This window comes from Ptychodera flava (assembly GCF_041260155.1).
Source record: "Ptychodera flava strain L36383 chromosome 3 unlocalized genomic scaffold, AS_Pfla_20210202 Scaffold_25__1_contigs__length_14229661_pilon, whole genome shotgun sequence".
Taxonomy (NCBI): domain Eukaryota; kingdom Metazoa; phylum Hemichordata; class Enteropneusta; family Ptychoderidae; genus Ptychodera; species Ptychodera flava.
Window position 1 is genome coordinate 686,691 of NW_027248279.1, and position 19,177 is coordinate 705,867.

Genomic DNA, 19,177 nt, shown 5'->3' on the forward strand with positions numbered 1-19,177 from the left:
TCCAGGAGAGGTTGAGATAAATGTTTCTTTCAAGAAAGCTTCAGCCTAATTTAGTCTACAGCTATATGAGAGACGCTCACAATATTATGACGTAGGAGAGTACTCCGCTATTGAAAGTGCAGTAGCCACTGCAATGGTACTGCGTTTGTACCGTATACGTAGGTTGAATCACAAGAGTCATCGTGACATCAGTATTTTGTGGGTCTTTAATTTTTAATTTTGACAGAAACTTAATTTATAACTACGGCATATTCCTCAAAAAACTGTATGAGCATAATTTTAGGAAGCGACTCGCAACTTGTCGAGGTGCATCATTTGGTTCCCGAAAGCTTAGCAATGAAACTCAGCTTCGACGTTGGACTGTAGGTCACACCCGGCTGAAATAATCAGACGGAAACGCCAAAATTTGTTTAACGGAGATTCCGAGGAATAACATGTGCTTTTTAAAATCGTATACATGTACCTTCATGGTCAGTGACTAGAGATCGATCGGTTACCTGGACGATCTTGTCTGACAATAAAACTCTTTCAAAAGTTTTAATGTTCAATGTTCAAAGAAAAAAATGACACGACCGTGTCTTCGCTAGTCGAAGACGTTACGTGAAGCAGTGTTTTTCATTGCTTTTTCTGTTGAGGAAAATGTCAGCGAATAATGCTAAGTCATTCTGTCACAACGATACCTTGTGCAAGTTTATCGTTTGTTTGCTTGTTCTTGGTGGTCAAATTGGTTCATTATGTCAAGCCATATTAGAGGCAAAGCATCTGTCGAACAACACACACATACAACATAATATTTCTGAAGGCTTAAACGTAAAAGCTAAAGAAACAACATGTAGTCGCCTCTCTCTCTCTCTCTCTCTCTCTCTCTCTCTCTCTCTCTCTCTCTCTCTCTCTCTCTCTCTCTCTCTCTCTCTCTCTCTCTCTCTCTCTCAGAAACTTTAATATATAAGATTGGCGCCCCCTATGCCGTATGACGGAAGTTGGCATACCGATGACCTCTTTACTAAACCGACACAGTGTCGATGAATTAGGTGGTCATCTAGTCTGTTTTCCGTAGCATTCCCCTAGATGATTTTGCTGAAACTACATAAGTGGTTATCTAGGAACGCTTGACGCCTTCTGATTGTATAGACCGTTGCCAGCCTGGGTGAAGTCTGTCTTAGGAAACAAAACAGGAAATAACAAAAATGGCTTGGAAACTTGTCGCATTGCTTTGCGTATACCTATTTTCTGTAGGTAAGTGTATACCTTCCTGTTTTGATTACTTGATTGGAAAATTATGCATATCACGACAAAAATCGTACTTTTCTAAATTTTCTCGCTCGCAGGTTTATGTCAGATGTGCGAAGTAATGGTAGACTACCCTGTAATAGTTGGCTATATAGGGTATACATCAACATTGTACTGTTCGTATACACATTGCCCTAGTTTTCGTCACCTGCAGTGGTCTAAAGATGGGGAACTATTTCTCGTAAAATTTGATGATGACCGCACTATCACCTTGGACCCGTTTGAAGAGCGGTTTTCCTTGGTTGGAGAGGCAGATCTACAAATAGAAAATATAACGATCGAAGACAAAGCTATTTACGAATGTGAAGTCTTCTCGCATGATGGTGGCGATATTAAATCTGTAGAACTTAATGTCGAAGGTGTGTTTACAATAATGGCATTTCCTGTATGATTGATGTTCTAAAATGATCTCTTAAATACGTTATATTAGTCTTTTTCTCGATTCGTCTCCTCCTTATCAGTTGAAGCTCCTTTCAACTTACGTAGATAATCTAACGATGTGTTTGAAGAGCAAGAGTTGGCGTTCCCCTCTCTGTTTTTAAACGCCATATGAACGCCGGCGCCGATATTGCTCATTGTTATATGTACTTTGTTCACGATTTCATTCTCAGATCTTTTCCAATCTTTCTCTATGCTTATGCTTTCAGAAGCTACTCCGCGCCTACCCCCAATCACTTCATCACACTCTGTGTGCATATGTATCCTTTCTTTAGAATGAGACATCTGTAAATAAAGGAATGCCAAAAGTTTTCTTCTAAAAGGAAAGCGTCGTTACATTAATATCGATAACTTATGAATATGTGTTGATGTCTTTTACATAGAAATAATTCCACCCACTGTAACCGATATTTCCATTGATGAATTACCGATTATTGAGGGTCAAGACGTGACTATAACTTGCATAGCAGGTGGAACCAATATTGTATTCAATTGGACACGTGAAGACTCATTGATCAATAAATCACAATGGTACAGGTTAGAGGAAGATATAAGTCGATTTATTATAATCGACGTACACAGATCCGACTCAGGAATTGTAACATGTATAGCAAGTAACATTGCAGGGACTGCAACGATGACAGTTGTGTTAGATGTCTATTGTAAGTAACTTCTTATTTTGCCTCTGTGAATGAAATATTATGTGTGTTTTGTTATCCATTACAGGAAAAAATGAAAACTAATCGTAAAAGGTGTAATCCCATTAGTGAGAAACTTTTTCCTATATTTGCAAATGGGTATCTTTAACTGCATTTTCTTTAAAGTGGCATGTTATTGCTGTTGTTTGACGCTTGAAAAATACATATGGTCTTAACAAATTACTGATTCGATTTAATATTTTTCATTCCAGTCATACTTAAATTTTATGATAAACGATATTAATTTGCATGTTCGTTCGGCGGCTCTTCGTCGAAAGCTTTCCGTATAATCTTCCGACGATACATTTTACCCAAGATTTTTGTTCAAATCAAGAAGGGGCAAGATCTACTGTTAACATTTAAGTCAGAATCGTGGCTTTGCAATGAAACCATAGTTATGTCTTCATATAATACTCATGAAAGCTCGTGCACATTTCTTGTTGGAGCAATATTTTTACAAAAAGCGTATTTGTAAACACCACGATTATTTTTTTATTATCGTCCACCTTTCAAAATATCCCTTGAGATAATTTTATATCATGAATGGCTAATTGCGACACAAACAAAAACAACATATATTGTGAAGAAATACAACTATGATTCTCTTAATGGACTTATCATAACTAATTCGTGTTTGCAACAGGCCAAGGCAAAGTAAAGCATGTTATTTTTGTACGGAACCTACAATACCTATTACACAGATAAAAATTAGCTGGTAATTTACTACGTTTTAGACCATGCACGATGCAGATTGATAATAAGTTTATCAATGATTTATCAACATTATAATTAATTATTGATAACTTTCCCTTGATACCTTGCAGACAGACCTGACCAACCAAACTGCAGTTATTTCAATCCTAAAACCCCTTATGAAGGGGACAACGTCACCATAGTGTGTGGATCTGCAGATGGCAATCCTCATGCTACCCTTCGTTGGTTTAACTCAAAGAGCGATGTTTTAAGAGAAACAACACCTCCATATACAGGCGGTACAGCCGTTAACGAGTATTCGTGGACGGTTTCAAGAAGTGGTAACGGAGAAACGTTTCGCTGTGAAGCCACCAACGTAGTCCAAGGAGATCCACTTTATTGTTCAACCGACAATTTTCAGGTTTACTGTGAGTTTTGTGTTGGCACATGCCAGTTTTATTATGTGACCAATGTCCATAAGTGTTTCTTTACCTTTTTCTGTGTATGACTTAGCTATAAACGTATCGCATTTTATGAGAGTCATGAATCATTCGAGCTCATGATGTGTCGAAAAAGCTGGCCAATAGTGTGAAAGGTCACAGGACAACGATACACCTTTTAATATTAGTGATCGACAAACGACTCTGCTTAACATGAACGCAAGATAATTACAAATAAGTTGACCGGGAATAATTTGTCACGTGAGTTACTTCTAAACGCTAAAATAGAATAAATCGTCCTACCATAAATCTTTCCAGTTAAACCTAGGAATATTACACTGATCGGCAATGATGGCCCAATGATAAGTGGGGATCGAATGGTTCTAACATGTGAAACCGCAAGCAGCAATCCAGCTTCAAAAATAACGTGGTTCAGAAATAATACGGAAATCGGAAGCAATGATCCCGAAAGAACAGGAGACGAGACGATCAACTACAGTAGCTTTCATGGATTTGCGACTTTGCAAAATCTTACAGTCGATCTCTCACCAGAGTACAATCACATGCGTTACCATTGTGGAACATCTTTGGGGAGTGACGAAATATCAGCGAATTCAACGATTGAAGTCATAAATGTGTATTGTAAGTCAGTCTATCTGTTTGTCTATCTATCTATCTATCTATCTATCTATCTATCTATCGATCTATCGATCTATCTATCTATCTATCCGTATATCTATCCATCTCGTGTAGTGCTAACCCTCATATCTACCCTCCTATCTACCCATTTTTCTATCTATGCCTTATCAAATGTATTCATAAATGAAAGGATGCAAAACACTGTTTCTATTATTGTTTTCAAGTTCCACCGCAACATCCCAAACCATGCCGCACAGGTATCACAGGATATTCAGATTACTATACGGAGGGTGACGTTCTTGAACTAAGCTGTATTTCATGCAGTGCCAACCCTGCTGTAGACATTGAATGGTTTCGAAACGGTGTTCGTATGGCATCAGGCATCGGTGAAATTCAGATAACTGCGGGACATAATAATGGTTACATATCAACGCTACATGCAAAAGAAAATATAACACCTGCCAACCATGAAACTGAATATCGCTGTGTAGCATCAAGTAAAGAGAATTTCCCAGATGAAGATTATCCATCCGAAATTTTAAAATTAAATGTTTATTGTAAGCACTAATTTTCGTATATAACCTAAGAAACAATCAATTCTATTTTGATTATATTGATTTTTTGTATATTTTATCTATTTTCATAGACATTTGTGAAAACAAATCCGTATCTACTAAGACACGCCTAGGCATGGATGCTTGTATGTATGTATGTATGTATGTATGTATGTATGTATGTATGTATGTATGTATGTATGTATGTATGTATGTATGTATGTATGTATGTATGTATGTATGTATGTATGTATGTATGTATGTATGTATGTATGTATGTATGTATGTATGTATGTATGTATGTATGTATGTATGTATGTATGTATGTATGTATGTATGTATGTATGTATGTATGTATGTATGTATGTATGTATGTATGTATGTATGTATGTATGCATAAATGCAAGTATACTTGAAAGCATGCATGCATAATATATTTACATTTTCATTTTTTAGTTCCACCAGACCAACCTAAACCATGCAATACAAGTATCACCGGTTATTCAGGTTACGTTGTGGAGGGTGAACTTCTTGAACTTAGCTGTATGTCGTGCAGTGCAAATCCAGTCGCCGATATTGTGTGGTTCAGAGATGACCTGCTTTTGACATCAGGCATCAGTGAAAGAGAGGTTACAGGGGGACATTATAATGGCCACATATCGACCGTAAGGCTCAGAGAAAATGTTATCTCTACTGACCATGGAACTGAATTCAGATGTGTCGTATCGAGTAAAACCTACTTTCCAGATGAAGATTATCCCTCACAAGTTTTGAAGTTGAATGTTTATTGTAAGTAACTCTTTCCATGTGTGACATGATACAATAACATTAATTCTTTGTATATTTCATCTTTTGATATGGCTTGCTACTTCGTCGTGGTCAAATTTTATATTAAAAGCCTCTGACATCTCTATAGCTTCATCATTTTTAATCGAACAAAAGAAGCAAGAAAAGAACCTGTTATGAAACGTACCGTGCCAATATTGTCGTTTCATTACAGATACGCCTCATTCTGCAACCTATGGTAACGCTATTTCTACCACCGTAAATGCTGGGGAGACCGCTGTTCTTACTTGTAACGTCAGCAGCAACCCGCGTGCCAATATCACATGGATTGACAATGCAGACAATGTTATCACCAATGATAATAAAAACCATTATGTATATGAAGTATGGTTTGGTACCTTAAGTCACAGCTATCTGACAATTTATAATATCAACAAGGACGCAAGTGGCCGGTACATCTGCAAAGCCAGTAACAAAGTAGGAATAAAAGAAATTGAAATACATCTAGATGTGGTCGGTAAGTGATGATGATGATGATGATGATGATGATGATGATGATGATGATGATGACGACGACGACTATGTTAATGATGATGACACATCAAGAAAACTATAGGCAGATTTCAGTACATGCCTGTAACAGGGTCTGACTAGCACCTGTAACAGTCACTAAAGAATAACCTTTGTTATAGGACTTGTAAAATTGGTCAATTATCGTGGGTGTGTGAACAGGTCTATATCAGGCCTGATATTAAAGGGAAATATACAGTAATGTATCTGAATGTGTCCAGTGTTGCGACCACATGACTGAAATACTGGTGTACAGCAGTAGTGTGTTAGTGTTAAATCAAATTTCAGTGATTTATATTTTCAGAAAAGCAGGCCAATTTTGATGGCAGAATTAAATACATGCATATTTGCGTGCAAATTAAAACTATTGACCCCGCTACAAGTCTGCATTTACATTGCTGTATACAGTCCTTTACATACAGTGACGGGACAGGAAGAAATTTCAGGCCCTGTCACATCACTGCGTCTACAGCACTGTATATAGCCATGTGATTACAGCGCTCGCCACAGACTTGTACTGTAGACCCTGTAGTAGCAATGGGACTTCTTTGTTGACACAAACCTGTACCGCAGGTTGTGTCAGGGTGTGTGAAGGGCCTGTAAAATGGCATTTTTGTTTACTGTAGAAGACAATGGATACTATTATTATTGTTATAATGCTTGTTCTTGGTGTTATTTCTGCTGCTACTGCTCTTGTGAATTTGTCAATGGTATTTTTCACCGTTAAGTTGCTGTATGTTCAAATTGTAGGAAAAGTGACATTATAACAGTTCTTCACTTGTATCTTCCACGATAATTACATAATGATTCTTTGTCCTCTAGGAAAAACAAATTTGATTCTTCCTATCTCGGCAGCAGTGTCTTCCGCTCTGCTTTTAATATTATTTGTGTTGGCGATCGTGTGTGTCCGTAAAAAGCTAAGAGGTCATGTGACAACAAAAGGTGAGCGATTCTTGTATATATTTAACGATGAACTAATAATCACGCAGTGACACTTTTTCTTCAATGTGAATGTTGATTTTGAGGTTACGGCCAACAAAAGCTAGTGAACACACAATTGACAACTAACATTAGAGGCAAGCTTAGCCTCTAAAACGATGGGCGATTATTAGAGGTTGGTTGAGTAGAAAATTATTTAGTAACTATACTATCCTCGATGAAATTGTGTTTCACTTGTATCAGAATTATTTACCCATTTAGTAATTTTATCAGTTGTTAGTTTACTACAACAAAACCAACGTTAAACACGGTGCTATACAAATTAACATTATATGTCTTTGTGTTTCTCTTTTTATGTTTCTGTCTTCAAGACAAAGACGATAGAGAAGGGTAATGTATATTTACCATTTTGATACACCTCACATTCGCATGAACCATGCAGGTAGCAATGAGACTCAGAATAATTGTACAAATCTAAAAGAAGAAGTTGTTGAATATGCGTTTGTGAAAGTCTCTTGTTTACGGACTCTAATGCATTCTAAATGCTAAGTTAAAAAAGACTTAAACATCTAAAACATAATAAGATCTACATTATGACAAAGGTTTTCGGATTTTGTTCTAGGGTAGTTTCTAAGATTAAACCCTTTAAGTGTGAGGTCATATTTCAAGATCTTGTTATTTCAACTACTAGTGCGAAGGTGGAAAATGTCAAAAGACCATTTATTTGTCTCATCTTTGGCATTCTTTTGTCACTGCGACACCAGTTTTATTCTTTTACACCTGTTGCGGTAAACTGTGGTTTATATGGCCCAATGACTTTCCGTATTTGCACAGTTAACGTAGTTTTATACTGGCTACTTATTTACTAAGCTTGACATATGATCGGAGCACTTACCCACTGTAATTTTTCTTTACATTCGTAGATGATTGATGCTATAAATATAATGCAATGCATAAAAAGCCATTCAAGTTTTATGTTTTTCATTGCGACAATTTACTACCAAGCAATGTGTGTCAGCCATTTTATTGCAAGTTCTCTTTCATTCGAATATAGAAACGACTACGCAGAACTGTCATTCAGGTCAGCAAATGTCAATACACCTGACAGCGGACAGTATATGTCCCTGGTACACCGTAACAACCAAAGTGAGTGATAAAAAGTGATTTGATCATTTTAATAATGCCCCTTGATGTAAAAAACATAACATTGATTTGTCATATGAAAAGTGAATTAACAATATTCATCAGGGAAATCAAAGCGTAAAATATTTATATTCGTGTAATTGCCTAGAATTTACTTAAGGAAAGTGAGGTTGTGCTAGCATGTTACTGTTATAACTAACACTGTGATTTATCAATTCAGATGGAAGACGAAGCTTATGATTGAAACATTATAACACATTAGCAAATTGGGTCACACGATGTCGCACCATAAATATAACTTTTGAAGTAATTATAAAAAGGACAGAAGCATACTTACCGCTTCAAGCTATGTTATCTGAGAAAATACAATTATACTACTGTATGGTGACTTTACTAGAGCAATTAATCTTCTTCTGTTATTGCATTCAATGTTCAAAGGCGAACCCATCGATGGACAGATGAATCTTGCAATGGAAGTAAGCATTTTACAAAAAACTTAAGATTTATTCTAACTTTAAGTCAATATGTAATTGATTTGTCAATTATAATACACTGCCCTGTAGAATCCTGTGTTGTTTTTAAAAAGATGGCACACAATAGGAATAAAAAGTGGTTTGCAGTTAGAAATTTTGGAAGCATGTCGTCAAACTAGTGCCGAACATGCATAACTTTTTGTATTTACATTTTGCGGTATGAATTTTAATCGTCGCCAAGAAATAATTCGCCTTTCTGCATTTCAATTTGTGTAACTGTAGCATTTAGACGAACAGATGGGTCATGGCGGGACAAGCAGCGAGGTATCAAGCGAATCGATAACTTTTGTGCAGGACATATCTGTCGGTGTATTCACCAAACTTGTCAAGGGAGAAATGGTTTTATCTGAGAGAAGTAAACAGGTCGTGACTGTAAAAGTACTCCAAGGTAAAAACAATCTCTGATTGTCCATGTCGTACAAGATGAAGGTAACAATTTTCCTGCTTACGCTATCGTGTACTGCTAGACTATAATCACTGCACATGACACATCAAGTGACACAGAAAAACTGTAAATATTAAATATTGAAAATAATTGCAAAACGACGTTATATTTTCATTCAGAATTTAGTTTTCATTTGTGAATAACGTAACCGTTTTTCTGTATTTTAACAACGCGAGAGTAACAAATTGACATGATATTCCCTGGCTGCGATGAGTTCTGATCAAGAGTAATTAATATCACTACAGATTGTAACAGTCTGTGATGAACAAGTATATTTTGTAATTATAGCTACCTAGACTGGCACTTGTGTTATCCTTAGATAATAAGTTATTTGTTTTCCATGGGCAGATAGATCCGGTAGCGACGAGGAAAAGTGTTTTCTTAGCGAAATACGGTTCTTCAAGGCACTTGCTATCCATGAAAATATTATCAGTATGCTGGGATACATTACAGCGAAAGGTGGGTCATCCTCTATAAGCAAAAAAGCATTTGTTTTAAATAATACCAGTAAAATATTGTATAACATGAAACAAACATAAAGTAGATTAAAGTACAATTTTACAAACGAACTACACATTCTCAGAACATACTGAGATCTATTTCTCTATTTTATATATTGGAGAAATTGTCCTTGACGCTTATAGATGAGAACAGTGCCGAAAAGTGTGAGTATTGATGCCATGGAGCCCAGAGTTTGTTACTGACCTTTAATTTATTGACATTTAGGCACTATTGTCTCGATATACAGAAATAGAACAATTTTGACAATGGCATTTTTATTGTGCTCTCATTTTATTTCCCGTATAACGAATCTAATTAAATCGTTACATCTTCATATCTTTAAATACCAACAGCGCCGTTGTGTATTGTGTTTGAATATTGTCCCCATGGAAACCTGAAGGATTTCTTACTTGACCTCCATAGAGAGGTCAGAAGGGTGGACGAAGATGAACTTGAAGAGAGTACAACTAATCAGCTTCTTCAGTTTGCTTCACAAATTGCCACTGGAATGGACTTTCTTGAAAAGATAGGGGTAAGTTTATATTTTTTGTTATTGAATCAAAAAGCATGTATTATCAGGAAACTTAGTATATTTTGGACAGTCTTCTTATTTCTCCGTTTATCTCTACGATCATTTCCAGTGCGTTCATCGAGCGCTTGCTGCAAAGAGTGTTCGCGTAGGAAACGGAAAGGTCTGTAAAATAGCTGAATTTGGTTTCTCCAGCAAAGTCATGGATGTGAACACGTATGAGAAACTGACAAAGGTAAGATAACGTTTAGAAGATAGATGGATTGATGCATTATTTATCATTTCTACATAAGCTAAATCATAGTAACAGACGAAACCTCACTAGTAGAAGTTACATTTTCGTGATGTTTGCTAGGGTCCATTTCAACAGAACTATTTTGTCATCGTCTACACAAAATTTTATTTGTGGAATTACTAAGCTCTGTAAACAATAGTATGCCATTGATCTTTTAGGGTCGCATTCCTATTCGTTGGATGGCCTTAGAATCGATACTTGAATGTGTGTATACGACCAAGACTGACGTATGGTCATACGGGATTGTGTTATGGGAAATATTTAGTTTTGGTAAGGAAATTTAAGACATTCTAAGTCAGTTATATTATTTATACAGCGTTGTGTCATGGTATCCAAAAACAGTTATAAGTTGTACATATCGTATCGATTAACTTACAATCTAGAAAAATGATAATTAGACACCGTGTGCTATTGTAACATTTTCTCTGTATATTGGTGTGATTGTACATCGACCACTACGACACGCATACGCCATGGTTCCAAATATCCTTCTATCTACCTAAGGTTTCAAATGCAAAGTAACGTGAACGTCTTCGCTTGCCAAGTTCTCTTGTTCAGTGCACTAGCTAGCGCTATGCCGTATTACGTCGTGTTTCCCAGTAAACAACATACATCGGCAAGAGCCTCGAAGACGATAAGCTCATCGATCTCTCGCACCTAGGTCGCATTTGCACACTTTGTATTATGCCAGCGCCATCTGTGCAACATGCTGTAATTGGTCCGCCGGATTATGAAGCTTCTTTAGACATCTGTAAGATAATATCAGGTGGTTTCCTCACTGCTGAGTAAGTGGGGGACAGTAGTCGCACTAACGTCCCTTGTGAAGGGACCATGGTAGACGGAAGTGCATATATATGTAAATGGTGAACATAAAACTGGGGATGAAGTAGGTATACCGCATTTAATTATTAAAATTTCCAATTCCCCTCGATTCAGGTAATAAGCCGTATCCAGACATGACTATCAAAGAAGTTATCCGGGAACTTCGGCACGGTTACAGGTTGCCTGCACCGAAACATGCAGATGAAATGATGTGAGTGTTTTAATGTACAAGAATAAATTGTCTTCGATTATACATACATACATACATACATACATACATACATACATACATACATACATACATACATACATACATACATACATACATACATACATACATACATACATACATACATACATACACATTTGTACATGCTTAAATTTATATTCATGTTGTCTATTGATACAGGTACAGCCTAATGAACGAGTGTTGGCAAGATGACCCATCAAGTCGACCAACATTTGAAGAACTGGTCAGTTTTATTGATCGGGATTTCCTTTGAACAAAGGTATTTGTCTCCGTTATATCTTTACTGCTGTAACACATCACTGGTGAGAAAGGAAATCAGTATAAACGACTCTTTCAGGGTTACATGACAGTGCTGTCAGCGTTGGCAGATGTTATGAATTTAATCATGACGATTGCGCAATAATTTGTAGATAAATACTGCTGTTGACCTTGAGTCTGGTGTTGTCGTAATGTCCTTACGTCTGACCTAGGTTATGTCTGTTCATAAAATTGACCGGTCGGATTATAAAGAATACAAGCAACATAATTATTTCTTTTTCATTTCTCGACAGGCGTGAAACACCGCTAATGTACCACTTACTAAAGTTGAAAGGGGAAGAGGGCTATGAACCCGGAAACAGCCTCAGTGTCAAGATATGGGAAACGCTCGAATACTCACTTAACCACACACTCCTGTTTGTTCGAAATCCCTATTATTCGGTGCAATATCTCACACAATCTTTTTTTTTTTTTTTTTTTTTTTTTTAACTGTGTTGTTACTGTCTTTGTTTCATTGTTGTGCTCTTTGTTAGTTTCTTTTTCTTTTGCTGGAACTGTAATTGGGCGAAAGCCCGTTGTTCCAGCCAGTAAATAAATAAATAAATAAATAAATAAATAAATAAATAAAAAATGCATGTAAACATGCCTTGAAGTTAAGGTGAATTAAAAGTCAACTAGAAATTCCATTCTATTGATTAGTGCAATTTTGTATTTCTTGCTTTGAAATGTACATTTTCTTATATCAAATCACATCATATTTTAGAATATATTTTAATTTGAAGCGAAATGTAAAGAGAAATAATCCGGTAAAAAAAGCTGGCCTTAAGCAAATAAGAATCGGAAGCGATCAGTAGTTTCACGGTAACTGAATAAGTCATGACACCTAGGAAACGGTCTCACTTCCCGTATATCGCAAATTTCAAAAGGGCCTAAACGATGGGGAAAACAACCACAGTTATGACTTCTTTGTATTTTGCAAGATACATAATGTAGTTCGCTTGAATTTCCTCCTTTGACGAATGGTGGAAAATTCGCCTTTCCGCGTCCTGCAGGGACAGACAAAAAATCGACATAGACAAGCAGTTGAAAACCAAGTCGGTTGGAGAGAAAGGCACTAAAGAAAACAGACAAGATTGTAGTAATGTGTTGTAATTTAATGTGAATTCATTTTACAGAGATAAGTGTTCTTCTTTTCCTCTTACTGTGACGCATGCGAATTTACGTCGTTGCCGCTCTGTTCCACACGGGAAGTTTGTTAACGGCACGTAGACAACAAGCCTTCTGCAAGCTTTGTGTTCAATTTGTCGAAAGAAAGGTCAAGAGTTCAAAATAGCGATTGCTGTACTAATCCAAAGTAGTAAATAACTCTGTTTGTACGTGTTCTATTTATATGAGCATGGCCTTTTCTTTCTTATCTTCTAAAGCCTAGGGGTTGGCTAAAAGGTCACTGAGCTGAACGGCTATTCGTATTGCGTTTTAGTTGCGACAGGGTACGACTCGAGTGGCAACAAGCGACGCGTGTGACTGTTTTATCAAATAGGCAAAACTAGTCGTATGAAACATACGTGGACACAATACAGACAAATCTCTTCTCAAAACTGTCTAGTGCTAACACCCAGCGGTGAGAATTGAAGTATTTTTTAAATACGAAAATTGTGGTTTGAAAATCGCATTGAAAATAACAGGATGTTCCCGGTCATACGGCGATTCAAAACAGCCATCACTAGAGTGTCAAATGCGATCTTAACCCGAACGCAAAATTGTGCTCAATTATTTAAATTGATATAGTGGCTAGGCTTTTTCCCGATTCCGGCACCAAATGTTCTGGAAGTTCAGAAATCGAGCTGATGTCAGCTACAGGGTGTCGATTACAGGCGGCCTTCTTAATTATCCAACTAGTGACAACTAACGCCACTGTTGCTAACACACTGAATTATGCAGAACCTCAACAAGTAAACACCTATATCACATCGTTCACGTAAAGCGACCCCTGACCTTTAGCCCCTGTATTCTGCTAGGCTCTGGTTGTCTTATTTTGTTAAGCGTAAAAGACATGGCAGTGCTGTGATTTTTACCGAATCCGATTATTTCTAGTAAAATATTACCGGTTTCATAATTTCATATTATTTAAACTTGATAATCAATCAAATGATTTTATTACTTCTGTATATGTAGACATTTTCAACTGCATATCACCACATTCAGCAGGAAACAGTTTTTATTAGTCTCTGAAATTAATTTTCCGCGTACCAAAGCAAATAACATATGTACAAGAAGTGAAACGTATCGTCGTTTTCGCTTCCCAAATTTGAATCAGAGAATTGTGCATTTTTTTTTGTATATTTCGTTTACCGAATCAACCAATTAATAAAGATGACATGAATTTCTATTACGCAAAAACATGTTTGTGTTGGAGGTACACATTGTGGCGACTACACTGATTTATTGTTGGTAATATATGAAACTGTTCATTTGCACAGGCGCACTACACTATTGCTAATATGACGATGTTGGGTGCCACATGAATTACTACACAGAGAAATATTATTCAGTCCCCTTTCCCAGAAAACAGTATATTTAATTATAATAGTGTTGCGTGACAAGGCGAGAAGGACATTGTTCAGATTGAGATGATTTACATTATTTAGGTCACATTTTGACAGGTATTAATGTCTGTCTCATCCCTGTTAGTGTTTTCACAGTGATTGGAGTCATTATGTCTATTTCCCTGGTAGTTACTGTTGTATAAAGCGGACATTGGTTTTATGACAAATTTCTGTCCTGTGAAAACTAGGAAAGGAGAAATCTTAGAAATGAGGGGCTATCTGTGTGGGTGTACATATTGATTATGTCTGAAACATTTTATTTCCTCTACGACAAAGACACTTAACTCATTGTCTACTTGCGCAAGTCATATCATACAGCACAAACTTATATAGCCAGTAAACGGGTGTAATTCCAGCAAACGGCATATTTAATTGAAATATTGTATCTTTACACTAACATGTTTTAAATAAACATTTCCTTATGGCTAATATTGAATTATTTACAGACATTAAAAACCGTTGATACAGCAATAACGTTTCTTTGCAGTTTGTTTCAAATCGACTGAATTTTCTGCTAGTTTGAAGTATCTGCAGAATATCCCTCACCCAAACACATGACTTAAACCTATGACTCGACTGATAGCTAAAGGGGATCGCAATAGGGTGGGCCACAGCCATGGAGGTGGGAGAAAAGCATTTAAAATATCTGTATTATTATATTATAATAAATCTGACAAGGCTGAGTTGTCAGACTGGAATATATAGGAACTACAACTATATTTGTCTTTGACTCCTAAAGCTTACGGACGGATCGATTTTTTTTCTCTGGCTTTTGAAAATTGCTGTTGCGTTTGTCCCACCGGACAGAGTTCAATTGAACAGTATTAATCTTAGCAAGGAGCGTGGTATTTGTGTGGGTGTACATATGTTACAAAGGGCTAGACACCCACAAAATAAACATCGACACTTCTCGAATATAATGCAGTAGTTTAAATAATATGAGCGGGAAGTAAATAAGTCCTAAGTTTCAGGTCAACGTGAGGGGATATTAACTATGGCCTTTGAAAAAGGTTAGGACTTTGAGAAAATGGAGTTAGTCACTTATTCAAGTAAATGTTTTACCTGGGTGGGAAGAGCAAGTATAAATTTGATGAAACATGAAATTTAACTCATTTGTAAGATACTATAACAAACACTCAGTTGAAGGTTAGCTGCAAAAAATCCAAAGTCTGATGTGGAATTAGATCCGTCCACAACTTTGTTAATCCAATACATTATCCCGGGTCAGCTTTACAACGTCATGACTTATTCTGGTCTATTGTGTGCGGACGTCTCTCAACCACCATTTGTTTGCAAGCAGAAGTCAAACAACCCCATTCACAGTCCGTTCAAAGTAACAACAATCTGTAGCTAAGTGACGTATATGGCCTTTTGTACTATTATGACCGGGAGCTCGTATATTAGTTTCCGCGTTCCTATACAGTCTGGCATTACAAGTGCAAATCACATTCACATCCGCTATTAAAAACGCAGTTATTTTCAATAAAGTCTAAACTATGTGTATATTGGAATGAAAAGTTTTGTATTTCATTAAAAGTCCATGGCATGGCCCGGCCTTAATATAACGATGACGTAGCGTATTTCAGTGGTGATCGTCTGACCTCTGACGCTTGGAACCAGTTTTACTACGTGTGGGGAATGACTCGTTGGGGGCGTATTTCAAATGAAGCTACATTACAACCCGATTGTGATTGGTCGTCGAGTTTCTAAAGACATCATGGAATCCTTTCAGGTAATATACTGGAAATTTGTCCCAAGTATAAAATGTTTCCTATAAACTTTAAGATTTTGATCATGTTTTTTTATTTAAGACACAAGTTAATATTCATAAATATATAAAATGATTGAAGCACAGCATTATACCTTGATTATGATGGAACTAACAAAAGTGTCCAGCTGTTGGTCAAGAAGATATGACGAGAATCTACCCTACTCATGCGCTAAAGCCAAAATTTATGAGTCCCGTGTCAGCGAACAATTAAATATATTTTCATTAGTAATTTTATACTTAATTTATGGCATAATTTGCATCTTGCAAGTTTTCTCAAACTGACGATCCATTAGTTGAATTTATGTTTGTGTAAAAGACACAGTGACAACTAAATAATATTGATTATCCTCTAAATGACGTCAGGCGTTGACATTTTACCCTTAAAACAAGACTGGATTGTTCTTACAAACATGACGTCATTCTATGTCCGGTGATGACGACATTAAAGTTCCTTACGTCTCGGTCTTTGTTTCTGTGTGAGGATCGTTTTAGTTTATTTTGTTTATTTTTGTTTAATTTTTGTTTATTAACATGAAACTTGTTAGATTTATTGCGAGAGTAATCGCATTAAAGTTCTCAATATAAGTTATGACTTTCTACATATAATTTAGGTTTCGATCATATTTTATATTTTATGTTGTATACTTAATGTTTCAGCGACGTCGACGGTTCATAATAGCGCAGGTTCATAATGAAAATTCAGATTCTGGTGACTTAACTTTATCATATACATTTCCTTCGACAGAGAACTATTAATACTGTTTATCATGTGCACAGGCCAAGTTTGTCGTCTCTGAACAAAAACACCAGGATTTATACTCTTGTCGTTCTACGTCACGACAACCCGCGTCTATTTCATAATTTTTTCAGAACTGTTTTTGCGTCGGATGTGCTTGTCAATGTCAGCAAACAAAATTGCGGCCCATATTTCTCCCGAGATCAAAATTAAAAAGTGAAACTTTGTAAAATTCAGTCATAATTTTTCGAGTTTAACGAAATCGATCTACTTAGCATATTTTGGGTCGTTCTGTTTTAGTTTTGTTACCAATATTGAGTACATATGCTACATTACGACGTGCGACGTTACACAGTATCGGTGCCGTTGAGATTCAGTCGATTTTTGTAACTTCCTTGAAGGTAATTGTCGTGTGACGTCATTTTGCATTTGCTCCGTACACATACGTAAGCGCCGTGTTCCTCGCTCACGCGACTAACGACTAGAAACGATTAACAACGCGCCTCGTAGTTTAGAAGTTTAAACTCGGAATTGCCGTGGAAAACCACTTTCATTTTGCACAAATGGATTCTTGCCTTGTGCATAGCGATTAGTGTATTATTCCCTAATATTTTTCTTCGTTTGACTCGGAAAATATGAGCGACGTAATGACTGTGTCACTTCTCGTCTTCGACTCATACGTCAACCGTAGTTTCCTTCGCCGAACCAAGAAAAATATTAGGGAATAATATCTAATTAATCATCTTTTGTTATCGCCCCTAGTGTAGACATGTGTTTTTCATTAACAAAGAGTGCACATTTCTTTTCACTTGGCTCTTGATAACTTTCACCTGGTTACCAACGATGACATTTCGCAATGTGTAATAAATTTTAATTACAACCCACGCTTTGAACAACATGTTGTGTAAAGTAAAGTACACGCAAACATTCAGTGTTACTTACAGACGCATGTCCCTAGATTAGCCCGTCTAAAGCAATTAATATTCATGATACGCACGTATTTAAGCTGCGTGAATGTTCAAATTGTAACTTCCCTTTGAAATGTCAGTCAGTTGAAATACCATAACTTTGTGGTTCTCCAAGGAAAAAAGCCCGTTGTTGGCGATGGACAAAATCATTCTGTTGTTTTTCTTGATCGCCTCGAAGACGTATGTGATATCACAACAACCGAGTAAGTATAATACCATTTTCTGATAAAGGCAATAATTTTCGCTCAGAAATTCGGACAAACTTTTCATGAAACAGTCAGCCATGATAGATGAAATGCAAGGTATGTGTTTGAAAGAAGCTTTCCACATACTTCGACAAAAATATTTTGTAGGTGCAGGTCTTGTTGTAGAATCGAGATCACCAGATAAGATTAACTGTGCTAACCCCGAGAGCTTGACAAAAACATAAGTACTACATATTACACCAGAAAGTGAAATTGAGTACGTTTAAATGTGCATACGCAACTATCAATGAGCAATTATACCCGATATTATGTGTAAAATATAGTCCGATATTATGCACATAATGTAGTGCAAGGAAAATCGATATTTCTGAGAGAAAAATGCAATTATGAATTCGTCTATATTTTAGCTTTAATGACTCAGATAAGTATTTCAGTCATTGGTGATATGGATGTAACGTCATTCAGTGATACGTAAACATGAACAAGTTCCATTGAAACAGAGAGCAGGAACTTGCTACTGTCGGAGCATTTTGTAGTAGCACACAGCATAAAATGTCTTTCTAATAGCACAATCGAGAAAGTTTCTGAGGAAAGATGTACCCTAAATTAAACACCAACGTTTGACTCAATCTTCAACCTCTGTCATTTCGTAAGGTCTGAACTTCGACGTGGACCTTTTCAATTACTTAGAGGATAACAAATACTTGTATTGCCATTTTGCTGGCTAACATTCAAACTAAGGCATCACAAATAAACAACGATAAAGACTTTTTCAAACCATAATTTCGGTTTCATTGGACAATGTTGCTATTAAATAGACGTGAAGGTATTACAGAGATAAAATGACCCTTTAATTATTTATAACAATTAGCTTGTTTTGCGCATGATTCGATGAGGACATCATATCTGTATTCAGTGATTCAAATGACACTAATTCTGCAATAAGTGACCACGAATACAAAGTCAAAGATTATTTAAGCCCCGGCATTACGTTTGAAAAGCTGTTAACCGTTTGAAGAGCAGAAATATATTTATTGTGCATGAGTGTCATTAATATTTAAATCAGA

The 19,177-nt window shown here is 36.4% G+C and overlaps 1 protein-coding gene across 1 annotated transcript; it reads left to right on the plus strand.

Annotated features, from left to right (window-relative positions):
- The first annotated feature begins 1,001 nt into the window (after positions 1–1,001).
- On the plus strand, positions 1,002–11,824 carry LOC139125316 (fibroblast growth factor receptor 3-like). Its single transcript, XM_070691418.1, has 19 exons — positions 1,002–1,236; positions 1,329–1,649; positions 2,112–2,390; positions 3,251–3,547; positions 3,878–4,201; positions 4,423–4,755; positions 5,209–5,541; positions 5,753–6,055; positions 6,931–7,050; positions 7,419–7,437; positions 8,102–8,193; positions 8,629–8,666; positions 8,946–9,111; positions 9,517–9,627; positions 10,023–10,201; positions 10,311–10,433; positions 10,652–10,763; positions 11,430–11,526; positions 11,725–11,824. Exons 1-19 carry the CDS (start codon positions 1,188–1,190, stop codon positions 11,816–11,818), a joined length of 3,390 nt encoding a protein of 1,129 aa, XP_070547519.1. The 5' UTR covers positions 1,002–1,187; the 3' UTR covers positions 11,819–11,824.
- Positions 11,825–19,177: the final 7,353 nt, after the last annotated feature.

What these genes read in the sequence shown, in the direction of transcription:
- LOC139125316 (XM_070691418.1), top strand. Translation starts at nt 1,188, where the DNA reads ATGGCTTGGAAACTTGTCGCATTGCTTTGCGTATACCTATTTTCTGTA. An exon ending in AGTTGTGTTAGATGTCTATT is followed by an intron (nt 2,391 to 3,250) that starts GTAAGTAACTTC and finishes GATACCTTGCAG; the next exon opens with ACAGACCTGACCAACCAAAC. An exon ending in TTTGAAGTTGAATGTTTATT is followed by an intron (nt 5,542 to 5,752) that starts GTAAGTAACTCT and finishes GTTTCATTACAG; the next exon opens with ATACGCCTCATTCTGCAACC.